Source organism: Delphinus delphis, chromosome 17 (genome assembly GCF_949987515.2).
Source record: "Delphinus delphis chromosome 17, mDelDel1.2, whole genome shotgun sequence".
NCBI lineage: Eukaryota > Metazoa > Chordata > Mammalia > Artiodactyla > Delphinidae > Delphinus > Delphinus delphis.
The window spans coordinates 61924184-61947424 of NC_082699.1; the positions used below are offsets into that span (position 1 = coordinate 61924184).

At 42.8% G+C, this 23241-nt stretch overlaps 1 protein-coding gene across 4 annotated transcripts in view; it reads left to right on the forward strand.

The window, feature by feature from the left end:
* DEPTOR (DEP domain containing MTOR interacting protein) overlaps nt 1-21879 on the forward strand; it is a 141820-nt gene extending 119941 nt beyond the window's left edge. For 3 of the 4 annotated variants that reach the window (XM_059995127.1, XM_059995124.1, XM_059995125.1), the window contains one exon: nt 8115-15063. In XM_059995127.1, coding sequence (XP_059851110.1) covers nt 8115-8279 — 165 coding nt within the window. In that variant the 3' untranslated portion in view covers nt 8280-15063. Of the gene's footprint in view, nt 1-8114; nt 15064-19540 lie in introns of those variants that run through there. The other variant, XM_059995126.1, reaches the window with a different exon arrangement.
* The last annotated feature ends 1362 nt before the right edge of the window (nt 21880-23241 follow it).

Sequence of the window (23241 nt, forward strand, 5' to 3'; positions counted from 1 at the left end):
TTAATATGATATGGGCTGGTTTGAGTTTATATTATGTTCAACTGTTTTTAATAGTAATAATGAAGATGCCTTGCTTTGGTAAAACATGTGTCAGAGAATATTACATTTCTCACAACTTCCTGATACAGAGCTGAATAAGTACTATTAACTCCATTTTACATGTAAGAAAATCAAAGACCCAAGTAAGTTGTTCAGGGCCAAGTGAAGAGTGAGTTCCAGCTCTTCTCATGCCGTGAATTACATTTTGGGGGTACTGGGCTATCGTCTAATCCTCTTGTTTAAAATAAACATAAGCAAGAACATGAAGGTCCTTGAACGAATGCCCAGACCAGTGTTTCTCAACCTTCACTATCCCTCAGCATCACCTGGGAAACTCCTACAAAATACCCAGAGGTAGCGACTCAGTTGGTCTGGGGTGAGGCTCAGACATCAGTACTTTTCAGAAACTCCCAGGTGATTTAAATGTGCAGCAGCCAAGAGTAAGGAATACCATCCCAGACCTCTTATTTTTTTGAACATTTAAAAAATTTTTTAAATTTATTTTTGGCTGCACTGGGTCTTCGTTGCTGCGCACAGCCTTTCTCTAGTTGCAGCGAGCAGGGGCTACTCTTTGTTGCGGTGCATGGGCTTCTCATTGCGGTGGCTTCTTTTGTTGTGGAGCACAGGCTCTAGGCGCATGGGCTTCAGTAGTTGCGGCACGTGGGCTCTAGAGCATGCGGGCTTCAGCAGTTGTGGCACATGTGTTCAGTAGTTGTGGCTGGCAGGCTCTAGAGTTCAGGCTCAGTAGTTGTGGCACAAGGGCTTAGTTGCTCCACACCATGTGGGATCGTCCCGGACCGGGGCTCGAACCCGTGTCCCCTGCATTGGCAGGCAGATTCTTAACCACTGCGCCACCAGGGAAGTCCAAAGTGATTATTATTATTTTTTTTGGCCACACCACGAGGCTTGCAGGATCCTAGATCCCCGACCATGGATTGAACCTGTGGAAGTGCAGATTCTTAACCACGGGACCGCCAGGGAAGCCCCCCCGACCTCTTAAAAAGATGGGTTCAGTGCTGCATCATCCCTTCTGGTTGTTGGATGAGAGGCTGTGCTGGTTTTCATGCCTCAGATTCAAGCAGAAGGTGGTGTTCCATGGCTTGTCTTTGAAAGATATTGCAAAGGCATTTGCATGGTGTGCTTTGGGCATTGAGGTGTTTCCTTGCAGTGTTGTCAGTTACAAGCACGTTTAGAAATAGCTGAGCTCCAGTTGATGTCAGTATGCTCATGGAGCAAAACATGCAATGCAGCAGCCCCCAAAGCCCAGTAACACAGTGCTCGAGCCCATCTTGCTCCTGAGCTCATCTCAGCTGCTTTGAATCACTGCAGCCGTGCCACGTGGCATTCAAGAAACCCGGCTTCCCCTAACAGCCAGCATAAGACATAGCTCTTGTCGCGTGTCCCGTACAGAGGGATGGGGTTTGGGGATGGATTTTCAGCCACATTGGATGATGAGGCTGCCAGTGAACAGCTGTGGTCTTGTAGTCTGGGAAGGTTCCACTGTGTCCTGTTCTCTTTGAACAACAGAAGCTTTTTAAAAGAGAAGGAAAATACACTGCATACTGTCCCAAGGCAAGTTTAAGGCTGGTTTAAGGAGATTGATTTCTTATTAATTCAAATGTGCTTTGGGTATTTCAGTTTAAAACATGGATGTTTCTCCGCTGAAGAGCAAATGTTTACTTCCCCTGCCCCTTTGCTTCATACTAGACCTGTAGCCACCCAGATCTGGCTACCGTTTGCGCTGAGTAATGAAAAGTTCCCAGAGCAGGCTTTTAAATGGGGCTCTCTTGCCGGGGGCGGGGGAGGGCAGCCGTCTGCTTAAGGAGGGCCCCCAGAGCCCCTCTGCGTCTTGGAGGAGAAAGCTGCCTCTGTCCGGGGCCATGCGTGACCAGCTGTTTTACCACAGTAGGACCACAGTGCCCTAACTACACTGTGTTCTGCGCGGGGCAGCCGCCTGCATGTACCCACAGCTGGGGTTGATGAGATCAGGTTCCACTCCCCAGAGCCAGAATAATCAGGAAAAGGCACAGAGCATTTCTTTGTAGGCCCAGAGGTGGCGTGACTGTCTCCCACCTTGGCTAGGTCAGCGGAGGCGGAGGACCGCAGGGTACTCATGTCTGTGTAAACTGGAATCCAGTGCTGTGGGGCCACATGTGCGGCACGACTTATGCATCTCCGATGCTGTGGAGAGTCCAAAGTCATCCTCTCTAAGAGCTTCTGATCTTGTGGAAATAGGATATATATAGAGAGAAATAGCTGGAAAAAAAATTACATGTTTGTCTATAATTAGGTGTTCCATTTTTTTTAACATCTTTATTGGGGTATAATTGCTTTACAATGGTGTGTTAGTTTCTGCTTTATAACAAAGTGAATCAGTTATACATATACATATGTTCCAAGAGGGAAGAGAGAGGTGTTCCATTTTGCAGTAAGGATTCCATGTCCATCCCCGACTGCTTCCCCCATCACCTCAATGTCATAGACTCCCAATGTGGACTTTTCACCTCAAACTATCTCAGAGCTCCAGGCCACATTCCATGTCACCCCGGACACCAGTGCCAGCATGTCTCATCAGCACGGCAGTGTGTCCAAGTCCCTGCTCATCTTTGCCTTAAACTTGCTTCCCCCTCAGCTCAGTGCCTTGTGACCACCTAGAGGGGTGGGATAGGGAGGGTGGGAGGGAGATGCAAGAGGGAGGAGATATGGGGATATATGTATATGTATAGCTGATTCACTTTGTTATACAGCAGAAACTAACACACCATTTGTTAAGCAATTATACTCCAATAAAGATGTTAAAAAAAACCCAACTTGCTTCTCCTGTTAATCCTCAGACTCCATCCTCAACTCTTTCAGCACTGTCTATGCAATTTCCATTTTTATGCCTCCCTTAGATTTCCATCACTATAACTCAAGTTCTGGCTCTTTCGTCCTCTGTCTCAAGCCTGGGTGACTAGTTCCTTTTTTACACTACTTTCAGAGGGTCTGGTGGTGGGTGTGAGAGTCCTTCTTGGCAGGGCTGGCAGTTGGGAGGAAGAGATAGATACAGAGCTGGGGGGAGCCAGGACAAGCTGGAAACTACCAGCCCTTCTGCATTTACCTCTCACCTCAAGGGCAACTGAGAACAAGTTGTAATCCCTTAACATCTCTGCATGTGCATTAATAACTTCTTTTTTCTACTACTCATTTCATATTCCCTGGACACTCAGCAAACCCCTCAGTTGTTTATGGTTTCCAAATCTTTACTCCTGGTTGGGTGACTTCCACTTTCTTTCCTGAAGGTTCTGGAATGGGATTATCAGGGAAGCTGGTGAAGAAATCTCTGGAAAGCTATGAGCTCATTGGCTGGTGGGGGGCTTGAAGCCACGCTTGTTCGGCAGGGCTGTCAGTGGGGAGAAGAACTGGGTCTGGAGCAGCACAGAACAAGGACAGGCTGGAACTCTGTGGCATCTCCATGTTGGCCTCTCACTGCATTTAACCATGGCAGCCTTGAGGAATGTTTGCTCTCACTTCCACCTTCCAGATATTATGCTAATTTCTTCTGTGGCCAACTCCACTCTGAAACTGCCCTGGGAAGGGAATCTGGGAAATGTAGTTCTCCTTTGGCCAAGTTGACACCACAGAGCTCTACCCTCTTATTTATATTCATGTCCTTCCTACTAACTGACCCACAAAATGTCCTCGGTACAAGTATGCAGAAGGGATGGGGAGAACGAATATGAGATCCAGCCAGTAAAGGAGAGTGAGGATGCCCTGAAAAAGGGGTAGATCTTCCCTTGGGTACGGTACATTGTACACGCTACTGCATATGGAATTGTGTTACATACGTCTAGGATGAGATTGCTTTCACTGTTGTCTCTGTAAGCAGAAACTATCTCTGTCTTGTTCCCTCTGGTTCCTTGAGGCAGGGACCCAAAAAGGATGAAATGTTTAAGATAGGAGTCTTCAGTTTGGTCTTTTCTCTCCAAACTTCTAAAAAGAACTGGTTCTGGCAGACTAGAGTTGTATACACAACCTGGCTTATTTTCGCTGCTTTGTAAAAGACAGAAGAAATACGACCAGGCTGAATACGGCCATCTGGAAAGTGTTCCTGGAAGCACTTTTGAATGCCCAGATTGGAAGTCAGCTTCTCAGGGTTAGCCTATAATCACTTTCCTGCATACAGGCTTAGCAAAAAGCGTTTGGTCTTGGCTAAGAATGCAGTGGATTAGCATTAGAAGTAAACATTCACAGGCATGAGAGCTGACCTGGAGGGTAGGCTGCTTAATGTAGCAATGTCTGGTATGTTCTATAGGGGTGGCGGAAAGAAGGAGCCAGTTTTTGTTGGGCACCAGGCTGGGTGCTCTACTAGTCGTTTAATATGTATCATCTCCTCTCGTCTTTGTCACAGCCCTATGAGCTGGAGAGTAGCTATATTTTACAGTTGAGGCTGACAGAGTTTGAATCAGAGCCTCTGGTTTTATAACTAAATGACAGAACCAAAAGCCAGATTAGCCCAGGTCTGTCTGGCTCCAGGGTCCTTGATCTTTCCATTATATCGTGGTGCTCTTCAAATCTGTTCACATTATTTTACTTTTCTGGTCCTGAGTTTCTCCATCTGGCTAATCTTGGCGAAATACGTAATCAACTCTGCCAGGGGTTAGGTGTTTCTCTAGGAATGGAGATACTGGAGGGAACCCTGGTCTTCAACTCCACACGTTCTCTGGGACTGGTGTGAGCGGCTTCTGAAGTTGACATGATCCAGAATATGACACACTGGGCCGTGCCCTCCGTTTATTGCTAGACTGTGGGAGTTGAGAGATAGAAGGCTTCACTCCTCCACAGGCTTTCCTGGTGGTCCAGTGGGTAAGACTCCACGCTCCCAATGCAAGGGGCCCGGGTTTGATCCCTGGTCAGGGAATTAGATCCCACATGCATGCCGCAACTAAGATCCCGCATGCCATAATGAAGATCCCACGTGCTGCAACTAAGACCTGGCACAGCCTAAATAAATAAATAAATATTTTTTAAAAAAAGGCGGCTTTATTCTTCCATCCTTTAGCCAAGTCAGTGTGGAACTCTCTTGATCCTTCAGCACAAGTTCTTAAACTGAGACAGTCCTGAGGAGCCTGGTTGGCAGGTCCATTTCTTGGCCCACAGATTGCTTGGTCCTGAATATAGCACCAGGTACTGATAGAATAAGGAAGGGGTTCTACAGCAGAAACCACAGGCTTGGCTACCCACCTTGGGAGTACTCAGTTCCCATTAGCCTTCGCAAAGGATGTCTAAGGTTTTTGGTCCAGATATCATGCCCCAAAGGAGGTTGCTCCATGCTCAGACCTATTTATAATCCTTTTACTTTTGCCACCAAACACTACCAAGTAGATGGTGGCCTATGTATCTCTGCAAAGTACTTACACACACACACACACACACACACACACACACACACACACACAGACATTTTGTTCTTAGATCAGAGCAGCACCACCTTGGAGGTGTAAAATAAAGGAAACGAGACTTTGGCTCACTTTTCTAAAGCTAGAAAGTGTAATCAACACACAACAGGTCTCCTCTTATGATTAAAATAATATATAAAAAAATGCGTTGCATTTGTGAAAACAGTTATAATGCAACTTTTCGTCTGATGAATAACCTTAATGTGTTCTGTATCTCGTTAAGTAATCTATCTTTGAAAATCTTGGAGGGACTTCCCTGGTGGTCCAGTGGTTAAGAATCTGCCTTCCAATGCAGGGAACACGGGTTAGATCCCTGGTTGGGGAACTAAGATCCCACATGCCACGGCGCAACTAAGCCCCTGCACCACAACTAGAGAGCCCACACGCTACAACTTCTGAGCTTGCGAGCTCCAGAGCCCACGCGCCACAGCTAGAGAGAAGCCCGCGCACTGCAATGAAAGATCCCACGTGCCGCAGCTAAGACCTGACTAAGCCAAAAATTAATTAATTAATTTTAAAAAAAGAGAGAAGATCTTGGGTATATTAATATTACATTTTAGTATAATCCAGAAAAAAAGCATAATAATTTCTGGGTGTCAAATGGCTAATAATAAACATTCTAAGGGCAAACTACAAATTGAGTGAAAGTTTCTTGTGGAGGAAAGAATTTGGGGTCAGGGAGGAAGTCTGACCTTCTGGAGCCTTTTTACTTTTGGCCGTCACTCCTGTGGGAGTTTAATACATGTGGTCAGAGTGTGTCTCCTGCTGTTGGAAGCCCGAGTCTGCAAATACGGGCAATTCTAAGGAACTTCCTGTATCCACAAGGGGCAGCCAAGTCTGTGGCGGGGGAATGGGTAGGAGTGATAATTTGCATATCCCCTGTGGTATAAAGGCTCCCAGGTAACAGATTCCTTCAGTAGTAAAGGAAGTCCAAGGAATCTGTGGTTATAATGTGTCTGTGCTGCTTCTCTTCGGTGCCTGACCACTTCTTAGAACCTCGGGAAAGCACCAGATCAAGGGCATGCTGTCTGTCCTTAGCACAAGCAGACCTTGGACGCAGTCGCAGTGCAATCATGAACTGCTTGTAGGAAGGTGACAGAACCACCAGGGTAGGCTACAAATCCTCTATTCAGTCTAACACACGTCCCTAGAGAGAATCGCCAGGAAGGCAAACGTTCATCCTAACTTTGGGAATCCAAGTTCTCTGGACTGAACCTGAGTCCCTCCTATCGCCCCCTCCTTTAAGTACACCACAATCCCCCCTCCCCGTGACTGACCTGACACCACCACCACCCCCGACTGAGCAAAGTGGACCAAGGCTGAGCCTGGATCCGAAACAGACCTTTGGTCGACTTGGGCTGGGAGCGAGCAGATTCTGTTTGAAACCAGCAGGCACTTTGATTTCTCAATTTGCAACAAAAATTCTTTAGAGTTGCTTTTTGTTGTTGCCGCTGTTTTGTTGTGAAAGAAAGTCATTCTTACACACAGTTGGCTTTCCTTCAAGGCTAATGGTGCAGTCTGTTCTTTGGGGATACCACATAGCCACATAGCATGCTTAAAATGCATAAAGTTTAGAGGAAGACGGTCATTCTCTGGAGAGCAAATCCTGTGTTTATCCAAGAACTGCATCTCTGCCTCCTCCCACACCAGTCACTCTCTAGCCAGTTGCATATTTGGTGGAGAGATTTATGGAACTGAACATACAGCTGCAAATTTTCTTTCTTTTTTCTTTTTTTCCCCAAGAACAGTGTTCTGCTGTCAGGGCTGTTATGCAATAAGCACACACACACAACTTATTTACTCCAGGAATGTCCAAAACTCCTAAGTGGTATCCCTTGCTGAATCTGACTGTGTGGGTAAACATAAAGCATTCTATGGAGGAAAGAAACTCATTCCATAGATGTAACTAACAAATCTTGACTCAGCTTATGTCTCTGTCTAATATTTTATTCAAGGACCATCCATGAGTCTAGCTACACTCTACAACTACTTCAGTTCTGAAGCAACTTTGTTAAAGTGAATATCTTAGGGACAGGAGCAGAGATTCTTTAACTGAATTCCACTACTTTAAGATTTTGCTGATTATTTACTGGGGCTCCTGGATGCTCTATCCTTATGGAGTTCTCTTGGATTGGGGAAAATTCTATCTTATCACCCTGTATTGTTTTTTTATTTTTATGGGCTTTTTTTTAATTTAAAAAAAATTTTCTTTTGGGATTTCTGTGGTGGTCCAGTGGTTAAGACTGTGCTTCCACTGCAGGGGGCATGGGTTCAATCCCTGGTTAGGGAACTAAGATCCCTCATCCCGCATGCCACATAACCAAAAAAACAAAAAAAAGTTTTTAAATTTTTTTATTGAAGTATAGTTGATTTACAATAGCATGTTAGTGTCAGGAATACAGCGCAGCAATTCTCTTCCCTTATAGGTTATTACAAAATATTGAGTAGAGTTCCTTGTGCTATACAGTAGGTCTGTTTTGGTATCTATTTTATACATGGTAGTGTGTATATGTTAATCCCAACCTCCTAATTTATCCTCCATTTAAATTTATCCATTTAAAATAAGTATGTTTATTTAAAATTGCTTATCTGAATGAATAACTGCAACTTGACATCTATTTCCATTTCCCAAACCAGAACCCAAACTGGCTTCCTGGATGTGGACCCGTGCAATGGTTTGTCTCCCTTTCAAAAATCTGCATCCGTTGGGCTCTTTTGGAGGGAGAGATTGCGCAGGAAGAGGGACAGAAGAGAAAAACAAATATTTATTTAACATTCACTGGTATTGAACGCTGGGCTTAGTACTTAATCAGATTTGATCCTAATAAACATGATCCCCATCTTACAGATGAGTAAAGTATAACTCAGAGACTTCCTAAAAAGTGTATCTCCAGGGATACACTTGGCTAAAGTCACATAACTAGTAAATTATAAAAATGAGAGTTAACAAATTTTTATTGCACTATATAAAAAATGTACAAATTATTCATGCACATCTCAAACTATATTACAGAGTAAATTACTAGTGCAACTACTACCTAGGAATTCTAAGACCATGGATTAGTTGTCTACTTCTGAAATTTATATAAATTTATCATATTGCAGTCATCATATTGGGTACATATCTAGGAGTGGAATTGCTAGGTCATAAGTTATGCGTATATGTTACATGTAACTAGAGTAATTGTTCTATCCTCTGTTGAAAGTGGAGCAGAATAGTCTCCAGCTGTTATTGAATTGTCTGTCCTTTGAATTCTGTGCATTTGGCTTCATGTATTTGGGGGCTTTTTTTGTTCGGCATATACATTTCGTGTTTGTGCTTGATATATATACTTGTTACGTATATATGTTTATAATTTTTGTATCTTCCTGGTGGATTGAACCTTGTACATTATAAAATGTCCTTTTCTTCAATGCTGACTTTGTCGTAAGCCCACGTGTAGGGGTCCAGTTTCTGGACTTTTGATTCTGTTGCGTTGGTCTATATACCTATACTAATACTAATACTACCACCATCTTATAGACTATAATAATAGGCCTTAGCTTTATAATATGTCTTTTAGACCTTTGTTGTTGTTATTTACATATCGAAAACACTTAAGTGCCTGAGAGAGATTCATCTTACACTTCTTCATTTGTACTCTTCTGAACTGCAGTTTACATATCTAAAAATAATGTCTCCTTTGCAAATGTAATGCAAGCAAACTCCTGACCTAGTTCTTGGCACCTAAATAACCAGTTATTAATAGTAAATGTTGTTCAATCACTAACTAATAGAAGTTATTTTTTTCTCATTGAATTTTAGAGCTGAAAGGTGCTTTAAAGTCTCTAATAAATATACAGTTTTTTGCAGCCCAGTTGATCAGATGACGAACTAATGCTTGGAGAAGTGAAACAGCATGTTCAGAATGATTCAGCTGTTTGGGTGCAGAGCTGAGACTAGGATTTCTCTCCTGACTCCTAATCCAGTGCTTTCTCCATTGCTCCATGCTTAATTTACCCTTGGGGAGATCCTCACTGGGGAGGCAGGAAGGAAGGAGAGAATGAGTGTATCCCTGGAGATACACTTTTTAGGAAGTCTGTTTTTGCTGTGAATAAGCCAAGCTTTACAGACAAGTGAAGGGTGCCTCACATTGAACTTGGCAACACCCATTCTGTGTTGATCACCTGATACCAGCTTTCTCACCCACCTACAGAAGACAGATGGTATATTGAATCTTCTGCTGTCCTGTTTCTATTGTGAAGCAAAGATTGCAACAACAAAAAGGGAATGTGAGTGGAATTGGTAATGCCAGTTAAAGGCACAGATTAGGTGATGTAATCACCATGACAAATGGTGTGCCTTGGGGGAGTTTGCTGGCTGAATTATATGCAGCATTGTTACCAAGGGTAATTATACAAACCTCTATTTGTGTTATGTCCTTCCTCCTGGAACCTTTAAAATCTTCATTCAGGAATCATTAACATTCACCTCACTCTAGCAGAAGAGTTATAAAGAAACATGGTTTTTAAACTTTGGTTGAGGATAATAAGACCTGCCAAGTCTAGCCTGAGATGTAAAGATTAGCTTGAGTTATTCTTCTTTTAAAATTTATTTATTTATTTATTTGATTTTTGGCTGCGTTGGGTCTTCGTTGCTGTGCATGGGCTTTCTCCAGTTGCAACAAGCAGGGGCTACTCTTCGTTGCAGTGCACGGGCTTCTCATTACGGCGGCCTCTCTTGTTGCAGAGCACGGGCTCTAGGCGCTTGGGCTTCAGTAGTTGTGACAGGCGGTCTCAGCAGCCATGGCTCGCGGGCTCCAGAGCGCAAGCTCAGCAGCTGTGGTGTATGGGCTCAGTTGTTCCGTGGCACGTGGGATCCTCCTGGACCAGGGATCAAACCCGTGTACCCTGCACTGGCAGGCGGACTCTCAACCACTGCGCCACCAGGGAAGCCCAGAGCCTGAGTTATTCTTAAAAGTAAAAAATGCCCCCTTACTATTCTCCATCGTTTTCTTCCCTGATGATGATGATGATGAAGTGAGCATTATTCCATTTTTCAAGCATCATAGAAGGAAAAATCAAAGGCAGTGTTCTTAAGAAACTTCATTGTGTGTGAGAGGTGCTTAGATACCATACTGAGGTGTTTATCCATGTGGTGTCAGTGCCAATTTTAGGGGAGCTGATTATCTATTACTTAGGAGGCAAGGTAGCCTAGGGCTTAAGTATACAAGTTTGGAGTAAAAATCTGGGCTCCACCGCTTACTAGCTTTGTGAACTTGGGCCAGTTACTTTATTTCTCTGTACCCTCGATTGTGAGATGTAAATAATAATAACAATAATCATCATACCTGCCTCATAGGGTATGTTGGGAAGTTTAAATGAGATTACACATGTAAAGAACTTTGGAAAAATATTAGGTGGTCCCGTTAGCAATTAGAGCACTGCCCATGCTGACTGGCAAGTTGTAACCTGAGAAGTGGTCCAGGTATATGGATCAAATGGCTAGGATTTCCCAGGGTGGATAACAAAGAAATTAAAAATCATCCATAAAAAGATAGTTCTCTATTTAAATATTTATGCTATTGCTTTCACAGCCTCTTATGTCAGATTATGAAAGCCATGGTGTATGATTTGGAGCAAGGTTTAAAGAAATAGGAACAATCAAAATATACCTTTTTTCTTTCTAAACTTCAGCAGCTTTCAAATGTTTCTTAATCTACTTATGACTTTTGTTAATCTGGTTCACCCACCTTTACTTTGGATACTTTGGCTGTCAAAAAGCCTCAAGCTTCATTCTCACCAGGTCTGGTTGTGGGCTGTGTTTGCCACATTAACAGTTGACATTGGTGGCTCACACATGGCTTTAAAAACATGTGTGGTAACATGGCAGCAGGTTTGGTTATTTGGGGTATTGCATTTTGAGCAATTTGGATATTATCTCTGATAATAGTTCTAAACGTAAGCATTTTATACATTGTTATTATTAATTTTAAAGTCTAGAAGATAGCAAAATTTGGCTGTAAAAATGAAATAGACTTCAGGCAAGTAATAATTATAATAAAATCTGAAATGTCAGCCCCCTTCTTGTATTTGAGGTGGTTAATTCTCAAACCATAGAATGTATTATCACAATACTAACAGGAATGGGATGAGCACATAAACTAACTTTTGGTACAAAAAATTCTGGTGGATACTTTATAGCATTGGTTTTTCAACATTGTGCTATAGCAGAATCGCCTGATATGCTTAATGAAAGTGCAGATTCTTGGGACCCACCCCCTGAAAAGTCATATTTGGTAGGTCTTGGGTAAGATCTGAGAATTCACATTTTCAACAAGCCCTCAAAGGTGACTTATATTTGCACTACAGTTTGAGAGCCACTGTTTTATATTTGGATACGCTTTTCACTTAGGCACTGAACAGTGAAAATGGTTTAAATAATGTTGACTGAATGTGTAGCTGAAACTTCGAACATGTAACTGGCTCAAAATAAGCTTCCTCATTAATTAGTGCATTTCCTGTCATATGTAGCATTCAAGTAAGATAGGTTGGTTGCCCGGCAGGGATTTGTAGAGGAGAGTTCTACTTTTAGTGGGAGCTCGATTAGGGTGATCTCTAGAATACATCTGAGGGTTCTACTTGATTAAGAATGTAAGTATTTACTTGCCCTTAATATCTTGGTTCTGCTTTCTGTATCGTTTGATTGGACAAGCTTCTGTCTCCTACTCACCAGGACTCAGCCCTTCCTGATTATTTTCTGTATCTGTCTGGGTCTATCTTTTTTCTCCTTATGACTCTTTCTGTCTCCGAAATTTTATCTGCCTCGGTCTCTATCTTGCTAAATGTTTTATTATTTTCAGGGAAAGCGTGAAGCAGCCTTACCTTCCAATCCTTCTTTCTCCTTCAAGATCAGAAAGAAAAAAAAAAAATAGAGAAAAGCTAGAGTAGCTTTCACATGAATGCAGCCATTTCAGGGATGCAAGTGACTTAGTGAATACAGATCTCCATGGCAGTGAGAAGACACTTAGGTAATCATAGGTGTAGTGTTTCTCCTCAATCTCACTCCCACTTTGGTTGAAACAATCAAATGGTTGTGATGGAACTCCAGCCATACAAGAACTCATGTGCAATTGCATCATCCCACAGGCGCTCAATCTGTTCAGAGGGTTAGTGTACATCTGCCAGCACTGGCTCAGGGAGAGGAATTAGAGGCAAGATTATTTAGTCGTTCTGGCTCCTTATCAGGAAGAAGCCTGGAGTTCAGCCTAGGTGTTTATCCCAACGTGATCACACCCTGAAACGTATGAGTCCTGACTCCCTCTTCTTGTTAACTCTTATTGGACCTACTTTTAGGCCTTTTCTTCACTGCCCGGATGCTCAGAGACATCACTTACCCATGACTTATGAAGGCTTGGTTCTTCCCTTTCATTAAGGATAATGTCCTCTGCATCTCTTCTTTCTAAAGTGAAGGTACCCTCCTTTTTGTAGGAGACGAGTTCAGAGCAGCTATAGGAGCTCATGACAGCTCTTTTCAGTGAACTGGGGACATGAGGGAATTGCATTCAAATCTTTGAAAACAAATCTGAGAAAGATAATTATAAGCAGAAGAAAAGCATCACAGCCTCACTCGAATTCTCATTACCCCCTCTGGGTGGCACCTAAGTCCCCCACCCCAGATAGGAGGTAATAGGTATCTAAGGTAGGTCTATTCAGAGGTCATCACATGTTCTGTGTGTTTGTGCTTTTTAATATAGTAGAGAAATAATTTTCCCCCAGGCCGTGTGCTTCCTGTTGTTGCTTGTGTGTTGACTTTCAGAACATAGTGTACCATAGATGCTAATTCAAAGTCCATTAAAACTGAATACATTACATAGTAATACCTGCATTTCTAGATCATTTTGCACATTTTTAGTAACAGGATATTGGAACTGCTGGAACCACAGCAGTTGTTGGGACCACTTAGGGAGAGATGACGTCTTTCCAACAGCCTGACTAAAATTACTACCTTGAATATAAACATGATAAGTGTTTGAAAGACCTTTTTTTTTTTTCTTACCTCATTCAAGGAAAAAAATTTGAAATAAATGTCCAAATTTACATATTGTTGAGGATTTTAAGTGACACAAAAAGCAGCCCAACCTTAAATGAGTAAAATCCTTCTTAGTGAAGTTGGAAGAGCCTTAACATCAACATCACAAGGTATTTGAGCGAACCCAGACTGTTTAATTAACAGTTAAGGCCAAGAGAGAAAACACTTGTTTTCCACTGTTCTCTGCATTCGTCAGAACTTGCATGTTGTACTTTATAAATTTGTACTTATGTCAGGCTGTAGAGTCATGGAGTTCAAATTCCAGATGAGGCACTTAGTTGTGTGCCCTTGAGCAAATAACTTAACCTCTCTGATATTCAGTTTGTTCTTAAGGATTTTATTGATGAGCATGGGTTGCCAATGACAGAAACCAGCTATCATTAAAAAAAAAAAGAAACAAAGAAAAAGAAATTGATTAGAAGGATATCAAGAATGTAAGAGACTCAAAGGCAGGTCTAGAGAACTAGATGACCTATGATGGGGTTCCATCCTGATAAACCCATTGTAAATTGAAAATATCTGTAAGTCAAAAATGCATTTAATACACTTAACCTAGGGAACATCATAGCTTAATCTGTCTTATTTTAAACATGCTCAGAACACTTACATTAGCCTACAGCTGGGCAAAATCATCTAACACAAATCCTGTTTTGTACTAGAGTGTTGACTGTCTCTTATAATTTATGGAATACTGTATTGAAAGTGAAAAACAGAACGGTTGTAAGTGTATCTATTGTTTACCTTGTGATCGCCTGGCTGAGTCAGAGCTGGGACTGGCTTCTTTCACTTAGCAGAATGTTTTCCAGGTTCAGCCATGTCGTAACATGTAGTTGGTTCCATTTTATTGCTGAATAATATTCCATTGTATGGATATACCACATTTTATTTCCCCTTTCATCAGCTGTTAAACATTTGGGGCCCATCAGTTTTGAAGCACCAAGCCCTCCTCTCTTAAGCTCTCTCTCTGCTGGCCCCAGATCAGGGATCACAGACTCAAATGTCTCTCAGCTAGGTGTAAGAAAAACAGGAAGTGGTGAGGACCACGGCCAACGAGAGAACGTGTGCCCATCTAGAAGGGGCAGCCCCTATGGAGCCACTGCTAAGTGGCCATCCAGGCCTGGTATTGTTAGCTCTTCAGATTGTTCCAGAGAAGCCAGAATCTAGATTTTTATGTGAAAATTGTCTAATTTTTAAATGTTGGTCAATTGAAACCAACACTATGGGGGAGAGAGAGAATACAATTCTGGTCGAGACTAAATGCTGCAGGTGATCCCTGAGTGATGCAGAGACATGTCTCTTCTTTGGGAGCCTATGAAGGGTTAGCTAGAGTGTAACTTCTGCACTCTCCTTGGGCAACACAGAAAGGCTGTTCATCACTTTGGAGAAAAGAAGGACCCGGGTCTAAAGTCAACACGCTGGGTTGGGTGGGGGTGGAATTCCTCTCATTCTTTGGCTCAAGAGCATGCTGGAGTAGAAAACACAAAACTCCAGCAAATGTCTACATTGAATTCGTGCTGAATTGTCCTGTAAATTATACTTGTAGCCTGTTTCAGGATGCGAGACCTTGATTCTTACTAGGACTTCAACCATGGTTGAGAACTGCTGATTCTGTACAAGATGTGCTCTGACGAAAAAAAAAAAGTGCCCTCAATTCATGGTGACAGATTTGTGGAAACGAAAAGAAAAACAGAGGTCGGTCTGCTTATGTAGAATGACACCATAGTATTTTATAAGTTGGGGAATGGAAAATACTGAGGCTTATGACAACAGCGAGTGTTTATTGAGTAAATAACCACTGTGCTTGCCACTGTGCACTTTCCATTTTGTTTTGCGTGTGACCTTGAAAACAGTGGGTATTTTTAAAGGGAAAGAAGTTCATTGAAGCTAGTGTTGGTATAGGGCTTGGTATTTGCACAAAGGTTTTCAATTCATTAATTTGAACCTGTGAGGCTAAGCATTTTTACCTAACTCTCTTTTGTAGATGATGTCATTGAGGCATAGAGGCAAATGACTTTATTAAGATCATTCAGGGAATTCCCTGGCAGTCCAGTGATTAGGACTCCTCGCTGTCACTGCCGAGGGCCTGGGTTCCATTCCTAGTCGGGGAACTAAGATGCCCACAAGCTATGCGGCCAAAAAAAACAAAAAAAAAAGATCATCCAGCCAAGGAGCCTAGGACTTAAATACATATCATTTGATTCCAAATCCTTCATCTTTTCCACAGATACACAGCTGCCCTTTTAATACGTTCCACTTTTGGTTTATCTAAGTAATAGGTATAGATATCTTTAGACTTAATACAGTATTTTATTTCATACTTACATTTAAAATATAACATGTAATTTCTGTTTCATATTTGTTATATTTCTTAATACGGTGTCTGAGTTTCTGTGGATATTACCCACTCAGAAAACAATAAAAGGAAACAGTGATTTTCAAGTGTTTTAGTATTTTCACATTCTTTGTGTTGTCAACACTAAATTTATTAATAAATAATTGGGAGCAGGTGTGCACCTTAATTCTTAAGACATTACACTTAAAGAAGTATGATAATGAGAACAACAGATATGGGACACATTGTTACCGAATTGGTTGGACGGACCCCCACTCGGGCCCTGGCCCTGGCCAGAACCCCCTGTCTCTTTGGGGAAGGTTCTTTGTCCGTTTGGATTCCACAGCCAATAACAAAACCGACGCTGAGACAGAAACAGCACGCGCTTTATTCGGAGGCCAGAGAATGGAGAATCGGGAACTTAGTTTGCAAATCACCTTCTCACCAGACTTGGGCTGGGATACCTCTGATATAGAGGGGAGGGGTTAGGGGGAGGGAATTCATTACTTCTCCGAGAACAGGCGTGTAGTTTGCTCAGAACTGGGGCAACATCCCTTTTCAGTCCTAATATGGATTCCTCTGGTTGTTGTCATGGCAGTTGTCAACTGTCATGGTATTGGTAGGTGTGTCATTTAGCATGCTAACATATTACAATGAGCGTATAATGAGGTTCAGGGTCTCCTGAAGGTCAGGTCTTCTGCCATCTTGGATTTGGCTGGTTCTAACCAGTTCTGGTGGGTTCTTGTTTTTCTTTTCTGGTGGTTTCCTATAAGATAAGGATAACACTTCTCCACAGCTGCAGCTTATGTTCCCTCAAGGAAGGGGGTGGGTTAGAGCTGGAATCTAACAGCCATGAAAACAACTTCATTAACTTAATCAACCTCAGCCATCTCCTTTCCTCCCCCTCTCTCCAACTTCTGTCCCTTCCCTTTTGTCTTCTTTTCCTTTTTTTCTTTAATTAATTAATTAATTAAATTTTTGGCTGTGTTGGGTCTTCGTTGCTGCCCATGGGCTTTCTCTAGCTGTGGCGAGTGGGGGCTACTCTTCGTTGCGGTGCGCAGGCTTCTCATTGTGGTGGCTTCTCTTGTTGTGGAGCACGGGCTCTAGGTGCATGGGCTTCAGTAGTTGTGGCACACAGGCTCTCGAGCACAGGCTCAGTAGTTGTGGCACATGGGCTCAGTTGCTTTGCAGCATGTGGGATCTTCCCGGGCCAGGGATCATGTCTCCTGCATTGGCAGGTGGATTCTTAACCACTGTGCCATCAGAGAAGTCCCTCTTTTTATTTTCTTATTTTCCCAATCAATGAAGAAATAATTTATAAGGAGCCAGAAATCCTTCAGGCTCAATCCTAATTGTGCTTTTTTTGCTTAATACATTATTCATTCAGTTCATTCAACAATGAATATGTATTGATTATTTTATTCATCTCATTTTGCTGTTGTAACAAATTAACAAACTTCGTAACTTAAAAAAACGCAAATTTATTATCTTATAGTTCTGGAGTAAAAGGTCTAAAATAAAGGTATCAGTAGGTCTGCATTCCTTCTGTAGGTTCTGAGGGGAGAATCCCTTTCCTTACCTTTTTCAACTTCTAGAGGCCACCTGCATCCCTCAGCTCCTAGCCCCTTCCTCATATCAGTCTTGCTTCTGTGGTCACATCTCCTAATTCTGCCTTTGACTTTTTTTTTTTTTTTTTTTTTTTTTTTTTTTTTGCGGTACGCGGGCCTCTCACTGTTGTGGCCTCTCCCGTTGCGGAGCACACGCTCCGGACGTGCAGGCTCAGCGGCCATGGCTCGCGGGCCTCTCACTGTTGTGGCCTCTCCCGTTGCGGAGCACACGCTCCGGACGTGCAGGCTCAGCGGCCATGGCTCGCGGGCCTCTCACTGTTGTGGCCTCTCCCGTTGTGGAGCACAGGCTCCGGACGTGCAGGCTCAGCGGCCATGGCTCACGGGCCCAGCCGCTCCGCGGCATGTGGGATCCTCCCGGACTGGGGCACGAACCTGTGTCCCCTGCATCGGCAGGCAGACTCTCAACCACTGTGCCACCAGGGAAGCCCCTCTGCCTTTGACTTTTTGTCTCTTTCTTATAAGTACCCTTGTGATTACATTGGGCCCACCTGGATAATCCCTATGTTAAAATCAGCTGATTAGCAGTCCAGTTCCATTTGCAACTTTAATTCCTTGTTGCCATGTCAACTAATATATTCACAGGTTCTGGGGATTAGGACATGGAACTCTTTGGGGGTTGGGGGTATCATTCAGCTCACCACCAGTGCCTACTATATGCCAAGCACCTTACAGATTTATATTCTGTTTGATTCTGTTTTGCTGATTGGAAGTACTTATCACCGACAGCTGGAGATCTGTCCATTTTTCTATTTGAGAGATATAAACAAATCATTCCTGTCCAGTGTGCACTGTTCAGACACACAACAGATATACCATCTGTTAATCTGTGTCAGCTAAATGGAAAGTACCCAGCATCTGATGCCACCACCAACCTCAAGAGAAGCCCCTCCGTTTGAGGCAGTAGCTGTGATCAGTATTATGTTCAGTATGACACATCCAAAGTGGCCGCTCATTACTGAATAACGCTTTTTAAATTTTTTTATTGTAATTATCTGTCCTATCATAGGTAAACTAATACTCACTTAGTTTAAAAGCTGACCTTTGTTGGCCTCATCCATTTTCGTAAGGATGGGAAATAGGGAAATGGGTGAAATTTATCATCTCAACTGGGACACCATGGCAGGTGAAAGGAGAAACTATTAATAATCATGCAGGAATAATAGGTATAAAAGAAGACTGTTTGGGGAACACGAGGACATAGAATCTCGCTGTAAACTGAGTCCAAATGAATAGTAACAGCCACAAACACTGTGATTATGAAAAAGTATTGAGTACCCCATAGGTTCAGAGCACTGGAGTAGAAGCTTTACGTCCTTCGCCTCATTTAATTCTTACAACAATCTTAGAAGGTAGATATTATGATTATTAATCACCCCTATTTTAGAGCTGAGGGAACTGAAGCTCAGGAATTTAAATACCTAGCTTAAGCTAGTAAGTTGCTGAGTTAGGATTTAAACCCAAGTTGGTAAAACGCTAAACCAAATGCTTTTTCTATTATACCGCCTTCCAGGAAAAGTATAGTTTCTTGGAAATTGTTAAATTGCAGTTGCTGGCTGGGTACAGTTGGGTACCAATGTAGGAAGTTACCTGTTAAAGATACACAATGTCTTTATTCTAGGTCTGTGAAAAACCGGGAGCTCTAAGATACTTTTTTTTTCTTTCAATGTGCATAGTTTTTTTTTTTTTATTTTTATTGGAGTCTAGTTGATTTAGAATGTTGTGTTAGTTTCTGCTGTACAGCAAAGTGAATCAGTTATACATATACATATATCAACTCTTTTTTTAGATTCTTTCCCCCGTATAGGTCATTACAGAGTACTGAGTAGAGTTCTCTGTGCCATACAGTAGGCCCTTTTCCTTAGATTCCACATGTAAGCGATATCTCATGATACTTGTCTTCCTCTGTCTGACTTACTTCACTCAGTAGGAGAATCTCTAGGTCCTTCCATGTTGCTGCTGATGGAAGCGGGGAGTCCTAACCACTGGACCGCTAGGGAATTCAAGAGATGCTTTTTCTTTGTCCTTCCTTTAGGTCTGTCAGTTCGTCGTCTCTGTAAATGGGCTTAACGTACTACACGTTGACTACCGGACGGTGAGCAACCTGATTCTGACGGGCCCACGGACGATTGTGATGGAGGTCATGGAGGAGTTAGAGTGCTGAGAGGGTAGCCCTCCCAGCCCATCCCGTGGCCTGCGGAGGATCAAAGGCAGAACAACACAAAGCTCTGCAATGACAAGACTTCTGTATACCTGGATGGTTTTGGACATACAGATCTTTTCTCCGTACATACACATCTTAATTTGAGTTTCACACACTGTTTCCCTGTTGAATGTGGAAGAACCGGGTAATACATCTTTTTTAAAAAAAACAACAAAAAAAGAGTTACGTCAGTGTAGAAAAAGTTTGAGAAACAGAATTTTTTTTTACATAGTAGCATTGCCTTACTCAATTTCCATTTGCAGTTCTCATCCATTGCTTTATATCTTAGTTTGCAGAAAGTTGTTGAAATGCTTCTCTTGCCAAAACAGCGATGTGCTAAAATCCCCTTCACAGGAGTCAATAAAGTAGTTTTTACAGACTTTAAGTTGTACCGTCAACAAATGAGCATGGAACTGTTTATTAGAGGATCTAGATTTCACCAAATTTCAAATTAAAACAACATCCAAAGGAATAGTACTTGTTAATTAGCATTTTGAAGGTTCTAAATCATTCAGTGCTTAAAAGCCATCAAATTTTTGACTTAATTCCTGCCTTTAGTATCAACTTTTCACTTAACATGTGTTTTCAGTTATGGCGTTGGTCAAAAACCAAAAACCTTATAATGGTATGGTTGGGGTAGATAGGGAGATAACTACTTAAAACTATGTGCTCTGTTTTCTCTTTCTGAGCCTACATCATTTTGTTCTATCAGTCAGCAACAGCAGCTTTCTAGAAATAATCCTGAATATGTTGAATGTCGAAACAGACAAGTTTGTATATACACACATAATTCAAAATCACGCCTCTGGCAAGATTTCACTTTGAAGTTGTCCCTTTTTAAGTGAAATATTCTAGAACTTGGCCCATATATGATAAAACTTGAAACTAAATTGCCTTATTGGCCTGAATTTTCACTAGCTTTCTAGTGTGACATATTCTAAGGGCATGACATGTTGCTTATTTGGCAAGGTTATTTTTCACCAAAAGCAACTTCTTGTGTTGTAACTCTTCAGCTCACTTGTATATATGCGTGTTTCTTTTTTTGGTCTCAAAGAGAATGCATTTTGGGGCTTGGTGTGTAGAGGAAGCTCCTCAACGTGCCAAATTAGGGAATCAGGGAATGCTCAATTCCTCTTATTTTCATATAATACATTCTGAACGACAAGGTTACTTTCTTATCATGTAGTAACAAAATATGAATGTTGTACCTTGGCCATTTTTGGGTGATAGGTTATCATAATGTAATGGTACTGGTGGAATGGACATACCGTGTTAAAGATACCACATTTATATGTTTCTGGTAGTCCAACTTTTCTGGTCTGTAGCTTTAGTCAGAGAATAGGACTTTGAAGTAATATAGGATGGCTAACATTAATACTGTCGATCTACATTTGAGAAATATTATCGTCTCCGTGTGTATGTGCGTTTAAACTATGTGCCGGGCTGTGTGCTCTGGCACTTTACATACGTGCTCTCTTTTAATACTCATCACAACCCAGCAGGGTTGGTATTATGCCCCCCATTTTTCAGACTTGAAAACTAAGCCTGAGCAAGTTTTAAAATGGTCTCAAGTTCACACAGTTGCAAGAACTACTAAGTGATAGAGCCTGGATTCAAACACGAGTTTATCTAATGCTAAAGCCCATGTTACTCCCTCTCCTACATTCCCCAGCCTTTCCGCATTTAGGGACCTTCCGTTGAGGGCTTATCCTGTACCCAGTGCTGTGCTAAAACTATACATTGCCTATCCTTACTGACCTGTGAGGTCAGTGTTGTCGTCATCTCCATTTTACAACTTAGGAAATGGACTCATAAAAAGGTTAGTCATATACCCAAGGCCACACAGCTAGTAAGTGGGAAGCCTTACCATTAGGCTTTAAAAAAATGTATAACATCTTTAAAAGATAAGTCCTAGGGCTTCCCTGGTGGCGCAGTGGTTGAGAGTCCGCCTGCCGATGCAGGGGACACGGGTTCGTGCCCTGGTCCGGGAAGGTCCCACATGCCGTGGAGCGGCTGGGCCCGTGAGCCATGGCCGATCTGGAGCCTGTGCTCTGCAGCGGGAGAGGCCACAACAGTGAGAGGTCCGTGTACCGCAAAAAAAAAAAAAAAGTCCTAAATGCCTCCTGTCTGCATGTATTCATTAACTGCTAAAAGGAGGAATGCCTTTTGGGTGTGGCATCTTCTTGCTGCTACCCGTCCTTTTTATGCATGTCCCAATGCCCGTTGTCTTGGACCTTGGCATAATACCACTTCCCTTCAGCCAGTCTAAGCACCAGAGAGGCATCTGCCTTTATTGACTTCACACAGCCTCCTGCCTGTGAAATTTCTTTGATTCAGAGAGTGGCATTGATATCTTGCTCAAATGAACACTAAGGTGAAGGAAGGAGGGAAGGAGGGAGAGAGGGAAGGAAGGAAGAAGGAAGAAGGAAGGATGGATGAAGGGATGGAGGGAGGGAAAGAGGGAGGGAAGGAGGGAGGGAGGGAGGGAAGGAAGAAGGAAGGAAGGGAGGATGGAAGAGAGGGAGCGAAGGAGGGAGGGAGGGAGGGAAAGAGGGAGGGAGGGAAGGAGGGAGGGAGGAAGAAGGAAGGAAGGAAGGGAGGGAGGGAAGGAGGGAGGGAGGGAGGGAGGAAGGGAATAAAAGCAGGAAGGGAGGATGGAACTGATTCCTCCTTTGACTCCCATCACCCTTAAAGTGCAAATGCCAGAGAGTTCTATTTAAGGCCAAGAGAGCTTCACCTTAGCTATAGTCCCAGCCCACCCCTGGCATCCTCACCCTGTAGTTAAAGTGAAAGCTCCAGTCCCAAAAGGGCCCCGGTCTAGCTCCCTGCAGCCTTTGCCCGTGCAGTTTCTCCTCCCTAGAATATTATTCTTTCTCCTTCTTTGCCTGGAAAAATCTGTCTTATTAATTCCGCTTAGATATTCTTAGCTAGTACCTCTGAGAAATCTTTGCCAGCAATCTAGTTCTGGGATTGATGCCCTTCTCTAAATTCCCATGGACCCCTATACACCACCCTCTTGTGATGAGAGCACTGATGACATTTCCTTTGAAATTGTCCCATTACACGTCTGTCTCCCTGACTACACTCTAAGCATCTGCAGAACAGGAACTGTGTCTTGCTGCCCAGGTAGTCCCTTCACAGTTCCTAACACAGAGCAGTATGTCCGCTATCCATTGCTGTCTAGCGAATCAACCCAAAGCACACCTTATAACCCTACTTATTTGCTCGTGATCCTGTGGGTTGGCCTTTTGGGCAAAGCTCACCTAGGATGACCAGCCCCAGCTTGATGTGGTACGCGTTGGGTTCAAACAAACGTCTGTGGTCAGGGAGCGTGTCGATTGCGGGCTGGCTGATTGTGGATGGCTTTGTGCATATATCTCGCTGTTGGCTGGGGTGCCTCAGTTCACTTCACGTGGCCTTTCCCCATAGCTAGCCCAGGCTTTCTCATTAGGCCTCATGAGATCAAAGGGGGAGCATGGAAACTGCAAGACCTTTTGTGGACTTGCTTGGAAGTCACACAGTGTCGCCTCCAC